General features: G+C 42.4%; 1 protein-coding gene and 1 long non-coding RNA gene across 20 annotated transcripts in view; one reads left to right on the forward strand and one right to left on the reverse strand.

Annotated features, from left to right (window-relative positions):
• Positions 1-18,956, reverse strand: part of SNX24 (sorting nexin 24) — a 141,450-nt gene extending 122,494 nt beyond the window's left edge. For 11 of the 19 annotated variants that reach the window (XR_002799692.2, XM_023617803.2, XM_070233174.1 and 8 more), the window contains exon 1: positions 18,796-18,917. Coding sequence is in view for 3 of the 19 variants with exons in the window: in XM_023617802.2 (XP_023473570.2) it covers positions 18,796-18,855 (60 nt within the window). In the remaining 16 variants the exon portion in view is untranslated. Of the gene's footprint in view, positions 1-17,994; positions 18,050-18,795 lie in introns of all 19 variants that reach the window. The other 8 variants (XR_011425127.1, XR_011425126.1, XM_070233183.1 and 5 more) reach the window with 5 other exon arrangements.
• Positions 11,559-12,934, forward strand: LOC138917312 (uncharacterized). Its single transcript, XR_011425131.1, has 2 exons — positions 11,559-11,884; positions 12,598-12,934. It is a non-coding gene; the product is annotated as an uncharacterized lncRNA (long non-coding RNA).
• Positions 18,957-19,284: the final 328 nt, after the last annotated feature.

Genomic DNA, 19,284 nt, shown 5'->3' on the forward strand with positions numbered 1-19,284 from the left:
GCTCCTGTATGGCTCTCCCTGCCAGCCCCCTCTTCAGGCCCTACACGGCACCCAGTACGTGAACATGCTCACAACAAAGCACACAAACTCTGAGCTAAACTTCTAATTAAACAGACTGTCAGCCTCCCAAGCCAGGCATTTAGAAGCTTCTGGGCCACAGAAAGATGAGCTCCATAGAACATTCTAGACCCAGAGCTCACTGAACGAACACACCTTGACTGTAGAAAGAGCTTCTAAAACAAAACTCTAGTTAGGATGACATTTGTTAAAACTGGCCTCATCTGAACCTGGCTAAACCTGAACACTGATGAGTCAGGAGTCAAAACTTCTGCTCAGGGCAAGGCACACAGGAATGGGTCTGGGTGGGGACTGGCCCCACCCCACCACCAGGCTACAGCCAGATACTAAAACAACTTACAAATTCAGCTTTGGTTGCCTGGCCTCTTCTAAAAAGACCTTCTTATATCTGGAGAAAGTAGGAAACCAATTCAAGGTTTTACCTGAGAACACTGTTAGGAGTCTAAAGTGACTGGAATTTCATCTAAGCACTCTATGATGAATACAGAGCAGTCGTCAACAATTGGTTGTTTAACCACAGTCAACGTTCTTCATTTGTTCTTACATATGAGGTGACTAGGACACTTTAGATGTCAATCTCTAATTCGAAATCACGACAAGGATCTTTTGATGTTGCTTTAAAAAAAGAATTCATTTAAAGCAGTGAATTGAATATGGAATTATTCAAACGTGAGAAAAAAAGAAAAATTTTCATACTAGATGAAAAGAAGGTAAAATATATAACATATTAACCCCTCCTGGCTAAAATTTAACTGGAAGTATCAGAATTAACAATAGCTGCTCCACAAAGCAAGTTCTTACTTTGTGCTCAGTACTTACGTTGGATCCTTGAGAGAAAACTGAGGTAGGCATTTTAGGGAAGTAAGATTCAGGGAGGTTCATGACTTGCATAAGTTCCCTTGCTAGTCAGCAACAAAGCAGAATGTGGAACCAAGTCTGTCTGGCTCCAAAGCTTAGTAAGGACGCCCCTTAGAAGTTCTCAAATAAGGTGAGGTCATTAAAGCTTTTCTTAAGTTCATTTGTTTATGGATCCACAGACTTAAGAGTGGTTTAAGCACTCAGTCCTAGATGCATTTTTGCTGAATCAGAAAGTGAACCAATCCTTTAAAGCTTTAACACCCAAGTGACATTTCTCCTTCGTCTAAATATACACTTTATAGGGCATCTTTTTCAAAACAGGGTAAGTCTGTAGTTTTCAGGCTTACCTACAAAATTAAAATCACCTGGAGACTTGTAAACCATACCAAAGCCTGGGCCCCAATTACATGAGAATCTCTGGGGATAGAGCCCGAAAATCTGTATTTTTAACCGCTCCCAAGAACCAATGATGTGTTGGGGAAGTAACTCGCCTTAGTGATCTCCAAAAGCATCCCGGGGACATTTTTAGTGCATTTCTCAACTTCAACTGGTCATTAGAATCACCCAGAGACTTTTTAAAAATCGATGCTCAATCCATACCCCAGAACCATCACACTCTCTGAGGGTGGGACCCAGGCATCCGTAGTTTGTAAAGATCTCCAGGTGATTTTGATGTGCACCAAGGGCTGAGCACCACAGCTTTAGCAGCTAGTTATTCGAACCAGAAGTCCAAGCCTTCATTCGGAGGGTGTTCCCAAGGGCCGTACATCAGCAGCGCCATCACATCAACAATTAGTCTTTTTCTCAAACTCCCTGCCTTTTCTCTTAGCATCAGGCACCCAAAGTTGGTGCTGACACCCAAAGTTTTTCCATTCGTCAGCCACTTCTTAAGCGCATGTCCACTTAAAAGAAACGCTCATGACTCTCCCCTCTGTCCTTCAGAATCATTCCTACTATTAAATGATTCATCTCATATGCACATGCAACATTTGTCATTCTCTTGCCACTTTCAATTTTATTATATCCACTTCCTTTCTCTCTTATTAGCATTTGCAACACTGCCACTTCTTTTGCCCTCATGGACAATATGGAGTTAATGCTGTTCTGGGCATGTGAAACCTAGGCACAAAGCCACAGGCTAAGGAACCACAGTGTGGCTGAAACTAACCTGACAGCCTAGGAACGCTGCCAATCACTGAGGCGGGTAGAGTTGATGTCCTTTTCTGCTCTGGGAGGGAGTTCTGTTTACATCTGTAAAGTTCACATGGAAAGTCTTGAAGTAGAGGAGCTTTGTGCTGCTTTTTGAGTACGTGTAGCATCTCGAGAAGCAAAGCTCAGAAGGTTATCCTGAATTCCCAAAGCATACTTTTTGATTAATAACAAAGATCTTCATGGTTGAGAAGAATAAAAACCTCTGTACATTTCAGTTCTAAACTTTTGAAAGCTTCTGACATGGGGCATAAATGAGAAAAATTCTACCCTGAAAGCAAAATGCTTTTTATCCAACAATTTTAATATGCGAAAGCAGCAGCATTCATTGTGAAGATATTCTCTCAAAGGGCAAATCAGGTGCTGATTAAAGCTTTCCTACAACGTATATTGCTCTGGACGACTAATGAATGGCTGACAAATTTAATCCACATCTTCATCCTGCAAACCACCTTCCTTCCACATCCACACACCACCACCAACAAAAAAGTTCACAGCACTGAGAAAATGCATTTGCTTGATACAGTACTTTCTGTACTAGGTAAGATGATGTTCATTAGTTTGCTTTTTTTCAATGCTATCGCAGATTATTTCTGCAAAACTATCAATGGAAAACCCACAGACAATGAATTCAGAGGCTATGGCAGAAAAAGCAGATCTGATTTCCATACAAATTAGAAGATAAAATGTTGCAATAATTTACTTCAATAATTTTTATGGGAAAGATCAAGATTATTGACTTTTAAAATAAGGTCTCCACTAATGTCCTAAGTTCATTTCAATCCTGTTCTTAATAATTGGTACTTGAGAAGGAATTTTAGGATAATATTTAAAAGTTAATTAAAAGCAGTGTAAGCACTCATGTCAGTCAAGCATGACCTCTGCTCTACAATGCATTTAAATGCATGTCACCTTGACCTGTAACACAGCAATGTGAAAAATTTTGGTCAATATAAATCAAATGTACACTAATTTATTCAGCAGGTTTCCTGGTATCTGAATCAACATTAGAAATCTAACCAGTATTTGTTATTCTGTTATTGACAAAAGGAAGCATATTTAAATGATAACAAGTACTCATGGGTGTCATTTGGAAGTTAAATTGTTCCCCAAGGACAGCCTCCGTAAACGTCTACATTTAAAGGTCATTTACCACCAAATTATGAACAACTGTTGCATTTATTAACACAGGCTCAATAGTTTAGAAGCTAGAGCCATCAATTTTTACTGACAATGAGATCTAACTGTTTGCTAATAATAAACAAGGAAAACAGACCTTTTCTATAAACTTTTATTCCCTGCACTATGATCACTTTTAAGAAACGGAGATGCAAACTTTCTGTAGGTGTGCCTCTGAAGGAAAGGCTAAACATAGTTTAAAATAAATATCAGATAATAAAATAAAAATGCTTATTTTCTCATATTATGTTCATCTGAACTAAAACAAAAGCAGGAAAAACACTACAATTGTTTATTTATGAATGAAGTGTATATTTCACTTTTAGAAGGAAGCATGAGGGTTAATTTTACCATGGGGTGCCCAGATATTTGGTCAAACATTCTGGGTGTTTCTGTGAGGGTGTTTTTAGACGAGATTAATATTTAAATCTATAGACTGAGTAAAGCAGATTGCCCTCCATCATGTGATGGGCCTCTGTGGATTTGAGAAGCAATATATTCCAGCTGAGTTACTCCAGCTCCTTCACCAAACGACCTCGAAAGCCGCTAGTTTTGAGTGAGGCCCAAAACAAGGAAGGCTCTGCAACAGGTCCAAGCTGCTTTGCCACTTGGGTCATTATGATCCAGCAGCTCCAATGATGCTTGAAGTGGCAGGAGCAGACAGGCATGCTGTTCAGAGCCTCTGGCAGGCCCCTAGGTGAATCACAGTGTAGGTCCTTATTCAGCCAATTCATGGGCTGTGACCAAAGGTTTGGCTGCATGGTCTGGGAGCTGGAAGCAACATGATTGGAAAATTGGTGACAAGGAAATCTGAGGAAAAGGTTATGTGGATAGATCTCTCTGAATAGGCAAAAAACATGAAGAAATGTGTGTCCCATGTGAATGCTCACTGAAGGATGACCTCAGCAGAGGGGGATTTTAATAATCAAGTGAATAGGATGACCTGTTCTATGGATACCAGTCAGCCTCCTTCCCCAGCCACCCCGTCATTGCTCAATGGGCTCATGAACAAAGCGGCCATGGTGGCAGGGATGGTTGTGCATGGGCTCAGCCACATGGACTTCCACTCACCAAGGCTGACCTGGCTGCAGCCACTGCTGAGTGCCCAACCTGCCAGCAGCAGGGACCAACACTGAGCCCTCGAGACGGCACTATTCCCCAGGGTGATCGGCCAGCTACCTGGTGGCAGGTTGATCACACTGGACCACTTCCATCCCGGAAGAAGCAGTGTTTTCTTCTTACTGGAATAGACACAACTCTGGATACAGATGTGCCTTCCCTGCACGCAACATTCTGCCACAACTACCATGCATGAACTAATGGAGTACCTAATCCACCACTGCAGCATTCAGCACAGCATTGCTTCTGATTAAGGAACTCACTTCACAGCAATGAAGTGATGCAATGGGCCCACGATCATGGAATTCACTGGTCTTACCATATTCCCTACCCTCCTAAAGCACCTGGCTTGACAGAATGGTGGGATGGCCTTTTGCAGACTCGGTTACAGAGCGAGCTATATGGCAATACCTCCAGGGCTGGGACAAGGTTCTCTAGGAGACTGTATATGCTCTGAATCAGCATCCAATATGTGCTGATTTCTCCCATAGCCAGGATTCACAGATCCAGAAATCAAGTGGTAGAAATGGAAGTGACACCACTCACTATTACCCTTAGTGACCCACTGGCAAAATTTTTGCTTTCTGTCCCTGAAACCAGGGGCCAACTTGCTTTAACTACACTCAGTTGTCTGTTAGCAAAAGTGGTGATAATGCATTACCAAAGTCCACCCTGTAGATAACATCTCTGAAGCCTGAGCCACTATGGTAACAGGTAGGGTGCTTAAGTTGTTTGTCAGGAACTGAGAGTTGACTCCTTGTCCAGTTCAGGCCAATTAAGACGACCAACTTACCAAGTGAGTCGACAGGTGACCCTGTGATGTCAGAGGACTGAAAACTCTACCCTCAGATCATGCTAATGCCACCATTCTGTGAACACATGTCCCATGAAGAGCCATGAAGCCTGAGTATGCTTGCACAGATCATCTATTACTTCACTTATCCTTACCTACAATAATCTACCCCCATGCTTCAGACCACTCTGCTTCTTTACCCCATTAATAGCCTTAATCCCCATTTTTGGGGAGGCAGACTTGAGACTTGTTCTCCCATCTCCTTGCTTGGCTGCCTTGTGAATAAACCCTTTTGCTGCTCCAACCTCATTGTCTCAGTGATTGGCATACTGTGCGGTGGGCAAAATGAGTCTGATTCGGTAACATCCCCACGACTCCACGCTCTGCTGGCCTAGAAGTCTTAGTTCCAAAGGGAAGAATGCTTCCATCAGGAGATACAACAATGATTTCATTGAACTGGAAGTTAAGACTGCACCTGACCGCTTTAAGCTCCACATGTCTCTGCATCAACAGGCACAAGAGGGAGTCACTGCGCTGGCTCTGGTGACTGATCATGACTACCAAGGGGAAACTTGACTACCACTCTGCAGTGGAGGTAAGAAGGAGTTTATCTAGAACACCGGAGATCCCTTAGGGTGTCTCAACATTATGACGCCCTGTGATTAAAGTCAATAGAAAACTAAACAATCCAATTCAAACAGGACTACTAATGTCTCAGACTCTTCAGGAATGAAGGTTTGGGTCACCCTGCCAGGTGAAGAACCAGGACCAGCTGAGGTACTTGCTGAAGACAAAGTGAATATAGAGTGGGTAATGGAAGAAGTTAGTTACAAATACCAGCTACAAACACATGACTAGTTACAGAAATGAGAATTGTAACTGTCATGAATATTTCCTCCTTATTTTGTTACGAATATACTTGTATGTGTATATATGTATATACATATATATTAATATATATAAAGCAAATATATTTCCTTTCTTCCCTCTCTTATCCCCTTATCATGTAACATAAGATGTACTGACTTTATATCACAGTTGTTTAAGTTTTGTTAACTTCACATCGTACTATTTAAGTTACATGATATCAAGCAGAAAATAGACATGACTTAAGGATTTTACCTCCTCTTCTGGGAAAAGGATTAGTGTGTTTTCAGTTGTACACAGGATAGTTGTATCATGTCATGCAGAATTATGACCTTGTTATTGTCTTTATTTGGAGGTTAAGTATGGTTAAAAGGAGATGTGCACAGGTGCCAAGTTGACAAGGGGTGGACTTGCAATGGTTAATTTTATGTGTCAATGTGAGTGGGCCACAGGACACCCAGATATCTGATCAAACATTTTAAATTAAGCATGTCCAAAAATAGGACTCCTGATCTTTCCCCCAAAATCTGCTCTGGCCAAATTCTTATTTCAGTAAAGAGTGCCACCATTCTTCCATTTGCTCAAGGTAAAAACTCCGGAGTCATCCTGTTCCTCATTTTTCCTCACACTCCAAATGCAAACCATCAGTGAATCCTATTGGCTCCATCATCAAAATCTATCCAGAATCCACCACTTCCACCTACAGAACTTTTCTAAGCCATCATCACCTTTTACCTGGGATACTGCAATAGCTTCCTAACTGAGCTCCCTGCCTACACCCAACCCTACTATAGTCCATTTTCCACTGCAAAATGAAACTGGTCCTTTTAAAACATAACTCATGTGACCAACATGGAAGGGCAGAGATTTCCATCTGTTTGCTTCGCTACTGTGTCCTTAGCATCTAGAAGAGTGCCTCACACATGGTTGGTGATCAATAAACACTTATTGAATCTCCTCACTCTTCGGCTTCCCATCTCTCAGAGTAATAGCCTTATCATTTCCCTCCCAAGCCTAACAGCTAAGCCCTCCCCACCCACCACTCAACCTCACATTACTCCCCGCCCCCACCACCCCGACCCTAGTACCTATGACATCATCTCCTACTATCCTCTATTCTCTGACTCCAGTTCAGCCCCACTGGACTCCTCTCTATATCTAAAACACACTGGGCACATTTCCATCTCATGCCCCTTGCACATGCTGTTCCCTCTGCCTGAACACTCTTCCCCTAGATAACCTCATGGTTTACCTCCTCACTTCCCTCAGGTCTCAGTCTTCATGTCATTTCCCAGTGAGGGCTTCTTTGATGGTCTCCCCAGAACTCTTGATCTCCCTTCCCTTATTTATTTTACTCAGTACCACTTATCACTATCTAAGATACTATATGTAATTTAATTATCATGTTTATTTCTGCCCCTCCCCACCCATCCAACTAGAATGTGTGCTCCTAGAGGAGACTTCTGACTGACTCTCTTTGAGGGGAGAGGCCTGTGACTGTTTTGATCACTGCTGTATCCTCAACAGGCAGATTAGTGCCCACCACTTAGTAGGTGGTCAATAAACATTTGTTAAATAAGTGAATGCTGTGTTTCCATTTTCTCTTGATATTATAAACAATGCTACGCTGAATAACTTTACATGTATATCCTTGTACATTTGTGGATACAGACCAAAAAGTGGGAAGGTTGGGTCAAAGAGAGTATAAATATTTTATTTAATAAATATTGCCATATTGACTCCAAAAAAGATCTTCCAAGCTACAGTCTCACCCACAGTGTGTTGGAGAATCTGTCCCCTTTCATCTCCACTCTCATCAGTACTGGTTTTTATCAATCTTTTTCATTTTGCCTATTAAATTCAAAAAAAAGAATCTTGTTTTCAACTCTGCCTTTCCTTATTACTATCACTACCTTTTCATATATTTTTGGTTATTTAAAATATGCCTCTGATGTCTTGCTCCTCTTAAAAACAAACAAATAAACCACTGTCATCACTTGTAGCTGCTTCTAGGACAAAATTTTATCTGGGTATCTACAGTTCCACTAAACCACTCAACCTAATCTTCAAACTCCAGTCCCACCCCCATCACCCACCCCTTCCTACCAACGAGCCATACTTCCTACCCTTCCCCACGCGCTTCCTGGAATCTGGAATGATCTTCTTCCCTTTATCAAACTGGCAAACTTCTACTCATCCTTCCAGAACAAGCTTTCATGTCAGCTACCCCTGCACCCACAATACCAGCACATACCTAGGGGAGGGTAGTGACATAATAAATAATCACAACAATGAATTTTTGCTACTTGTTTTACATAATCTTGACAATCAGATGAGTTTCCACTAGCAAGAAAGAAGGGTGAGGGTGTAGAAGAGAAAGAAGTTTACAGATTCTAAAACAATTTCTAAATTCTTAAATTCAAAGAATTAGGGAAAGGCAGCTGGTAAGACTCAATCACATACTGGTTCTTCCTTAGAACCAGAATTACAAAGTGAAAACCTGAGTAATCTACCTTTTTAACAAAAATTAACAAAAAGAGGACAATAGCATATTTCAAATACTTACCCACCCCCTTCCAACAAACAAAGCAACTACATAGAAGGAGACAGCATGTTTCAAATATGCCCAATCTAGTCATCAGAATTTAGCCAGCAAGCTACACGGGATCTACACTGAGATACCACTGCTCACCTATCAGATTGGCAAAAGTCCAAAAGCCTGACAACACGCTCAGTTGTGAGCTTGTGAGGAAACACACACTCTCATAAACTGCTATGGGGATGCAAAATAGCACAATCCCTAAGGAAGGGAATTTGACAATATCTGGTAAAATTAAATACACATTTACCTTTTGATCTAGTAACCCCTGCTAGGAAGCCATTCTAAAGATACACTGACAAAAGTACAAAAAACATATGCACAAGCCTAGTGACTGTAGTCAATACAGAGAACAATGGAGCTATAGAAAAGAATGTGGCATCTTTGTATACGCTCCTGTGCAGTGATCTCCAGGATATATTGTTAAAAAAAAAAAAGCAGGTGGAAGAAAATGTTCTAATATACTACTGTTTAATGTAACAAAAGGAATGGAGGCACAAATACATTTGCATCCATTTATATATTTTTTCAAATAGAAGGATAAACCATAACTTATTTTTTCAGTGGTCATCAATCAAGAGGATGGAAACAGGGTGCAGAAGACAAAAAAAGGAAGCTAGATTTCAGTAGATAAACTGATGCAATACATACTTAACACAAGTATAAAACAAAATCAATTATTTATTTACTTTGTTGTTTATTTTTTGTGAGGAAGATTGTCCCTGAGCTAACATTCGTGCCAATCCTCCTCCATTTTACATGTGGGATGCCACCACAGCATGGCTTGATGAGCAGTGTGTTGGTCCACGCCCAGGATCTGAACCTGAGAACTCCATGCCACCAAGCAGAGCACACAAGCTTAACCATTATGCCACCGGGCCAGACCCCAAAATCAACTTTTAAAAAAATCGCTAAGAATACAAAATACGAGACTGAGTGGCTAGTTGGTGTTATAAGAAGAGAAGAAGCAATCCAAGTGATTTAAAAACACAGTCATTTGATTGTATGCTCTGGATAGAGCAAAGTACAAAAGAACTTACTAAAAAAAAGTTTTAAGCTGTATTCAGCATTATCTTGTTGATAGTAGTAACTGGTATTATAATTAAGACGCAGTAATCATGTGTATAATGTGAGATTAAGTAAACTGTTAATCATATGATATTCTACCAATCTCAGCATCTAGAGTACTGAGATTTTCAGTGTGGGAAAAAGAAGACACAGCTGAAGATAGAAGAGACTAAGAAAAAAAATCCTAGCCTTGATCACTGAAAAGAACTAGAAACCTCCACAAACCCAGTGTCAGTGTATTATCGTGCCCAGCAAGCGGTCTCTAAACATCACTTCCCACTAAAAGCAACCAAGGAGCTTCAGAGAAAAGACTAATTCCAGATCTAGGGTGGGAAAAGTAAAAGATGTACCAGGAATAGCTTGTTATACTGATATCTTGTTATACTGATTACTGATGGAGGCTGTGGAACTTCTTTTTTTCTGACACTACTAAGGTTGTATCAAGGGCATAGCACCCAATCTGAAAAGGCCAAACTTGAAAATGGTGAAAGATGGGACAAAAAGTATATGAGAATGATAAATATAAGGGATTGAATTACATTAAACATGTTAATATCCACACATTCATAACATACTAATTTTTTTTGTTTTGAGGAAGATTAGCCCTGAGCTAACTACTGCCAATCTTCCTCTTTTTGCTGAGGAAGACTGGCCCTGAGCTAACATCCATGCCCATCTTCCTCTACTTTATACGTGGGACGCCTACCACAGCATGGCTTTTGCCAAGCGGTGCCACATACATACCCAGGATCTGAACCAGCAAACCCCAGGCCGCCAAGAAGCAGAACATGTGAACTTAACCACTGCACTACCAGCCCAGCCCCCCATAACATACCAATTTTTTTAAAGAAAGCCTCTGTGATCACCTTTAGTTTGTGATCTGTGGAGGCCACCAACTCATTATTTTGAAAACTAAATAAAAGAAGGAATCAAGCATTTATCCTGCCTTTCCTATAAAAACTATGCCTCAGAATAACTAATTTACGAGGCAAAGTTTCTTTTTATACACGTATTCAAGCCAATAAATGAAGAGAGAATGACAAAATTAGAATATCGATATTTAGCAACCACTAATGAATTAATAGATCTAGGCAACATTCTTCAGTGGCCGCCAGATTTCACAAATCAAATCTGAAAATGATCAAATCTCTACCTTTTTATAAAGTAAGGACCAGAAGAATGTGTTAATAATGACACAAGGATGTAACCAGCAAAATGCAGTCTGGGAAACTATGGGACAAATGTCATAGTTTATACAACAAAATAACTGTAAAAGGAAAAAAAAGAGAGAAAAGTGGTAAAAGAACCCATAGATTAAAGGGCTGAGGAGACATATTCAGCAATCACAGTACATGGACCTAGTTTCAATCTCAACTCAAACTGCATTAAAAGAAAAGGAACAAGCATGAGAAAATTAAGGAAATGTAAAAATAGATTGATATTTATGATACTGATGAAATACTGTTAATTTATAAGTGTCTGATAACGATACTGTGATTATATTTGAAAAGGGCAATCTTTGTTTTTTAGACACACAAACTGGAAGTATTCACAGATAGGTCTGAGATCGGCTTCAAAATGAAATACAGGAGGACTTCCTGGGAGTGGGGGAAAGAGTAGGAAACAAAATTGGCTGTGAGGTTATCATTTTTAAAGCTGAGTAAAGGGGTCATTATTCTCTCCACTGCTCTATATGTTGAAATTTTCCATAATAAACAGTTACTGTTAAAAGGCAGGGGGAGGGGCCCGGCCCCGTGGCTGAGCGGTTAAGTTCCCACGCTCAGCTTCAACGGCCCAGGGTTTTGCCGGTTCGGATCGTGGGCGCCGACATGGCACCACTCATCAGGCCATGCTGAGGCGGCATCCCACATGCCACAACTGGAAGGACCCACAACTAAAAAATATATAACTATGTACTGGGGGGAGGGGCCGGGAGGAAGAAGATTGGCAACAGTTGTTAGCCCAGGTGCCAATCTTTAAAAAAAAAAGGCTGGGGCAGGGGGCAGGCAAGACAACAATTGAAAATTAAAGCAGAAAAGACATACACAAAGCAAAATAGGAAATTCCATTAATAACCTGAATGAGCACCTGGAGAGCCAGTATAAGAATGTGAGGTATGAGCCCACTGGCTCCTGTTTTGGAGGGATACCGGGGGAGATGGAAGAAGGTGGGAAATACTTATCTCTGTGCCCTCTGTAACATATCCTAATCATTTATGTAAATACATTAGCCTTGATGATCTTGAAGGAAAAAAAAACTTATGTAGTAAATAAAGCTAGAAAACTAAACCTGAAGTGAACACACAGTTTGAAAGTTGTAATAAGAACACCAGTTGGTTATATGTAATTGTTACTTCTGAAGTACTTCAAAGTCTTTGCAAAGATTTTATTTTATATAGCATAAATATTTCTTCTGGACTTTTGTCTACATTAGTAATTCATATTAAAGAGTTTTAAGAAAGGCAGTCCCTACTTGAAATAAAAATAAATCATGAACATAGCTAGACACACCATTTCCTGCACTTTGCAAGGATTATCTCATTTAATTCTCAAACCATGCTTTAAGGGCGGTATTAGTATTTTCCTCTATCACAGATGAGGACGACAAGACACAGAGAGATTAAGTAGCTTGTCCAAAGTCAGACTTCAGGCTAAATGCTGGAAGCAAGATTTGAATAAAGACCTGAGTCCATAGCCTGTGCCTTTCACCGATGGGCTGTGTAGCTTCTGTCAAAAACGGGTGGAATATTATAAATAGGCTTTTCTAAATGGCAAAAGTTACCCTGGAAGCATCTGAAATAACCCACATTTGATTTTGATCTGCACAGGTTCATCTCTAATTACACGCCTGCCTTATTTTTGAGACACAGTGTGCTACAATGTGGACTACTAGCTTACTATCATATCAGAGCGGACGACACTAAATGCAATGTGGTATCCTGGATTGGATCCTGGAACAGAAAAGGAACATTAGTGGAAAAACCTAATGAAATCCAAATAAAGTCTGGAGCTTAGTTAATAGTCATGTATCAACGCTAGTTTCCTTGTTTTGACATTACCATGGTAATGCATGAAGTTAACAATGAGGGAAACTAGGGGAGGGGTATATAGGAACTCTCAGTAGTATCTTTACAACTTTTCTGCAAATCTAAAATCATTTCAAAATTAAAAGTTTACTTTAAAAGAATAAATTACAAAATAAAAATCACAACAAAAAGATTAAAATGTTTTTCTAGGTCAATGAAAACAAACTTAGTTCTGTCCCCAAATTTCTAAGCACCATATTTGCAAAATTCAATCCTCTTTTACCTACTTTGATTTTTAAATCAATGTAGCTTTCTGTCTGTTAATGTTCAAGAATATCTTCAAACTGTATTTCTTGTCTTTAAGGGTAAAGAACACATCTTACACATGCTTGATTTAATCACTCGACACACATTCAATGTTCCATGATGCTGGGAGCTTACCATGAGTGAGGCACTGTGCCAGCTGTGTCCTGGTTACACAAAGGCCTCCTTCATTATAGATGCTTACAATGGGTGATTGAAAGATACTGTTGTGCACATTGTGCTCTCACTGTCCTTCTGCCCTTCTCCAACTGTGAGGTCAACAGGGTTAGTGGCAGGAATGAACTGACCTCATTTCTAGCTCCAGAGACACCCCCTGTTTTAACGCCAGCTGGTTCACCTATCCTTGCCATGGCGATTGGTGCAGGTGGTCCTGGCCTCAGCCAGTCGGCCCGCAGGGTTCCCTGGGCAACAGGACTGGTTGAGAAACCAACAGGGAGTGAGATATGAAGGGAGATGTATTTGTTCTGAGCTTCTGACAAAAAACTGTCCTTATTCCAAAGAAACACCCTCCCTTCCTCTGGATGTTGTAGTATATATATCAAAAAATATCTTTTTAAATCTGCAAATTGTGACCATTTGGATACCAGGTGGAAGCTACTCGCAGGAAGAAAACAAACAGAGAGGAGGGCCACTCTCAGGGGCCAGGCCCCCTTCCTCAACCTCTCAGTCTCATCCTCACGCATACAAAATGGCAACAGTAATACTTCCTGCAGGTCATTGTTAATTCCAAGGCAATATTTGCAGTGTGGTTCATTAAAAACAACAGAATTGGAATATTAAGATATTGCTAATTTTGTGGGTTTATATTATGGTTTTTTTTTTTTAAATGCTTTACCTGTCAGATATTTGTAGTGAAATATTTACAGCTGAATAAATGTCAAGCAATAGGATATACTGGAGTATATGGGGAAGCCATTTGGTTTAAAACTAATTTGGTTTTTTTTTTGTTTTTTTTGAGGAAGATTAGCCCTGAGCTAACTAGCTAACTACTGCCAGTCCTCCTCTTTTGTGCTGAGGAAGCCTGGCCCTGAGCTAACATCCGTGCCCATCTTCCTACACTTTCTATATGGGACGCCTACCAGAGCACGGCGTGCCAAGCGGTGCCATATCTGCACCCAGGATCCGAACCGGCGAACCCCGGGCCGCCGAGAAGCAGAACGTGCACTTAACCACTGGGGCCACCGGGCTGGCCCCAAAACTAATTTGGTTTAAAACATTTATGATGTCCCACAGACAAGAATGATGCCCTTAAAGACAGTGATGTGTCTTCCCCCATATCAGTATTCCCTTAAGGACAAGCATCTCTTCCTAAAAACTAAGGATCAATTACTGATTTGCTATGCTCATCTTGCGACCACTCACCTGCAGTGCCAGCAAAGCAATCTCGTGATATTGGAAAAAGAACATTCCTATCGTGGGTGATATATGCTCTTTGTTCTAAGACAGACTAGAACCACTCTGTATACCCTACTTCTTTAGAGAGCTGCTTTCCTTAGTGAAGGTACTCCCCTAGGCTATATGGTCCTTAGAGTTGGCTCATAATAAACTCACCTCAGTTTTGATTTATAGAATGATTATTAATTATTTGCATCAATAGAGTGAAATTACATCTTGGATTTGCTTTAAAATATATCAGAATAAAAGAAATGGAAGAATGGGAGGGTGAATGAAATAAAAATTGTAAGATATTCCACATGAGTAATGGATAAATTGTGGTTCATTATATTGTTCTATTTTTGTATTTTAATCCATAAAATATTAAAAAAAGATCCTTGCATATACCTCAATATTATGATCATGCATATTTGTATAAACACAACACACTCAGTCAATCATAGGCATACACGCAGTTAAAATGAACGTGAAAAACCATCTAATTCAAAGCCTTAACTTTTACAGCTATGAAAAATGAAATCTAATACAGTCAAACTTTCGTGTTATTACCTAAGGAGTAATTCTAGTTTTGTTGTTTTTACCACCAATGTATCTGAAATTGAAAATACCCGCCTATGCTGGCACCCGGGACCTGCTTACCCTCATATCCAATGGACTGTTCTCCATCCTCACCTTACAAGACCACTCACCCACATCTAGCACGTTCCTTCTTGGAAAGCATCTACCGATCTCTCTTCCCACCTCACACCCCTGGGCCTCCTTCCCCCTCCGGAGGCCGTGCTGAGAGAATTCTCTGCTCACGCAAGTGCTCAGATTTTACCTTCAGTCCTTTCCTCACTCCACAGGCTCTTCCTAGGAATAGCGGCAACTTTTATACTTTTTCATCTTTTCTGCTCAATTACCCCTCAGAGCCACATCTGTAGCCCAGACCTCTATACATCCTGAACGCCAAAATCAAACTGCCTCACCCCGCATGAAGAACTCGACAGCCCCCAAACCAAACGTCCCCCCATTTCAGTTCCTATTTGGGCACTGGCACCCGCATCCGTTGGAGTCACCCTGCTGCCTCACATCTGGCCACCAGGCGCATGAGATTCCTGTCAGCATCCCCCTTCCTTCCTAGTTGCCTTAGTCAGGCCCTCATCCTCTCCTTTCTCGTCATTTTGCAAGTGTCTCTTAAACGATTAATGCTCCAGGGTCATCTTTCTAAACGCAAACATAATCATGTTACTTCCTTCCTTAAAACTCCCCAGTGACTTCCCATTGTCTGAGGCTGAAGGCTCTTCTCCCACGTAGTTCTCAAGGCTAGTGAGCTGGTCTCTACCCACCTCTCTCTGTCTGGAAATCACCCTGCATGATTCCTGCTACTTACTCTAAATTCCAGTCTGTACCCTGACCCCCGTCCAACACACAGAGGGGCTTCATGACTCAGGATCACTGCTCTTCTGATTTATTCCCCCATTAGAAGACTCAGTCAGTCATTATTTATCCAGCAGACACATAATGAATTCTTACTATGTGATATGCCCTGTACTAGGGTACAGCAGTGGAGATGGACACTGTCCTAGCCTCAAGGAGCTTATAGCCCAGCAGGGAAACAGATCCTAAACAAAAAAACCAAGGAGGGATGGGGTGGGGGGGTGGCCGATAGAGAATAACCTCCCTACGAAGTAATATTTGAGCTCATCTGCATTTTGGTACAATATCCTCTCCTGCTTCTTTGTAAACTAAAATGATTTACAAGTGGCCCTTTTTTTTTGGAGAATCAGTCCTTTCGCCTGAGATGAGATTTTGCCCTGCGCTTCCTCTTTCTAGAATTCACAATCTCAGCAAAAAACTAATCGGATTCAAATAGTCAGCATTCCTAAGCACCCCCATCCCCACCCCCAGCACATCACCCTAAGGCAGAGCAGAACTGCCCTCCCCCTTCTCAGGACTCCAGCTGACATCAGGCACCCTCACCCTTCCCTAACTTGCCCCCCACCCCCGGGATGGGCTGAGAACTCCTAAGGGCAGGAACATCCTCCCATCTCTCAATCCCCCACTAGACACAGTGCAGGCCCACAGAAAATGTTTAAATGTCAAAAAGGCAAAAGTTCACTCTTTAAAGGTAAATTACTTTCTATATTGAGCCTAACAGGGAGGAAGAACTATATTTTTCTACTTTAAAATGCCTATCACTGAATTTGTTAGAATGCAATATAATATTTCTTAAATTTAAAACACAAACAGAATCACTAAAGTAAAAAAGCACTTTTTTACACTAAAGTGTACATTATTTTACCACTTTCTTATTTAGGAAACTGAGATTACATTTTTTAAACTCTAGGGCTTTTTCTTTACAAGATGAAATCTTATTCGCTGCTGTATTCCCAGGCCCTAGAATAGAGACATATGTCAGGCACTAGGTTAATATCTGCTGAGTGAATAAACTGCTGTACAATTACAAAACAGGTGCTCAGAGGGAATAAAGTATCTAATGGCTGCTTCACAAACTCACAGAAGAAAAAAATCACTGCAGAAGGTATCTTAACACTATAGTTACTGATCTAAAATGAGTAAAGTTTTTTTTTATGTAAACTCTTAAAGATCATACAAACTCTCATCACATAAGCAATCTTCAAACTACCAAGTTTACCAAGGAAAGGGTTCCTTCCAAACCAGTTTAATTCACAACCTGGAGTCTGGCTCATGCCTGGTTATGAGGAAAATAATTTAAAAATATATGAAAACTTTGGGGAAAACACAGATTCTCTAATAGAAGAAAACTCAATAACGGCCAATGAGCCTTAATTTTGATTTATTTAAAAGTACTTATTTTGGAAGGTGATAAACTTTTAGCATGGACTACTCAATCACTTTCCTCTTTTCTCTAAAGACTCAGTCCCCTAACAAACAGCCTTTTTCTCTTCAGATCCTGAAAGAAGGCCCCAAAGATGATGGTAGGCCCTCCGTGACTGCTGATGCTGACGGGAGAGGTGAGATATTGGAAGATCAAAAGACAACCAAGGCATCAGGCCTAAGGAAAAAGCCTTGAACAGGTGCAAATTTAACATTTTTCTTTTAAAGAAAATACAGCATATTTAACCAAATGGTAATTCATTGGAAAGGATTATTTATATAAATAATGGCCACTATACTGAGCTCAGCTCCCCCCTCAGCTGCAGCTTCGGAGGGGAAGGCACTTTGAGTACATGTTTTGGGACACTTGGACCCAGCAGTCTACTGAATTCTAAAAACCCACATACAATCTGGATTTTCTTTTTTCAATCACTACTCTTAATTCTAAAAATTCCTTTGAGAGGGTGATTTAATCCTCCCTGTGAAAACACACGGTTCCAGAAAGGCTGACACCAAAACCAAATAATATTTAGCGGAGGTGAGAGAGGTTAAAGCAGCTGGTGTTTAGCAAGTGAGTGAGGTAGAAGCGAATAAAATAATCCTTTCTTTCTGCCCTCTGCGACCTTCTCCGAAGCCTACCTGTAAATTCTTCTGAGGTCTACCCAGCCTCAGATCTTTCTTCCTCTAGGAACGACTGTCAAGATAAAGATGCCTAAATTCACTAGGAAATCAACGACACACAGTTTACTTACCAATCTTACTACCCCAAGGTCCCAGGCCCTGGTCTCTGCCCTCCCCGCCCACTCCTCCACTCTTGAGAGCAGAGGCTCTGTTCCTCACTTCTCAGTGATCCCAGTCCCAAGTATGGGACAGGTGTTCAGTGAGTACCTGATTTTGCCGTTTCATGACACTGCAGAACTAGCAAAAAACTTTGCAAACCATCTAAAAGCAATACGTGTATTCACTCTGGCTAATAAACAGCTACGAATGAGGATTTTTAAGAATCAGCATATTTTTCATCTGAATGAACTTGGAACCCAACATCAACCCGCCGGGAAGCCACTTGTGTCTGGGCAAAGGGGGCAGCTGTGCCAGAAACGAACGCAGCCCATCCCGGGCTCCAGAGGGCGGGCGGCGGGGAGAATGGCGAGCGCCGCGTCGGAGGACTCGACTCCAGGCGCTCCAGCCCGAGCCCCGGGACGCGGCTGGGAGGGGAAAGGGACCGAACCCGGAGACCCCGGGCGCCCGCAGCCGCCGCGCCAGGGCGGGGGCGCCCGTTTCCTTGACAACCGCGCGGGGCGCAGCCCTTCCTCTGGGCTGGAGGAGGGGAGCGGAGCGAGGGGACCCCCTGCGCAGGGGCGGCGGCGGCCCGGGGCACCTCCTGCTCAGCCGCCGCGGGCCCGGTTCCCGGGTTCCTGTCCGGCCGCGGCCCGCGCCTACCGTGTATCCCCGCTCCAGGTCACTCTCCTCGTAGCGAAAAGACGGGATGTAGACCTCCATGGCTGCGCCGGCCGGCCGGCGGAGGACGGGCGGGGGGCGGGCTCACGGCCGCGGCCGCCGCCCCGCCCCCGGCCCGGCCGCCCCGCCCCCGGCCCTGCGCCTGTCCGACCCGGAGGCTGCGCGGCCCGGGCCCAGGTCGGCTGCTGGCCCCGCCGCCCACGGCGCTCTGGGAGGCCCCGGGGCGGGAGCTGGGGCCGGGAGCCGAGGGCGCGGGGCTCTGGGCGCCGGGATTCCGAGCCTGCAGGGCTGCGGGGATCGCTGGGCCCAGAGGAGGCGGGGCCTGGAAACCTGTGAGTCTGCAGAAAAGGGGTGTGCGCGCCCCCGCTCCGGGCGCCGCGGCCGGGGCCGCACCCGGGCGCACCCTGCCCTTCGGGCTCGGCGGTCGCTAGGTAGCAATTTACAGGACACCACCTTTAGCAGATTGCAGGA

This window comes from Equus caballus, chromosome 14, assembly GCF_041296265.1.
Source record: "Equus caballus isolate H_3958 breed thoroughbred chromosome 14, TB-T2T, whole genome shotgun sequence".
NCBI lineage: Eukaryota > Metazoa > Chordata > Mammalia > Perissodactyla > Equidae > Equus > Equus caballus.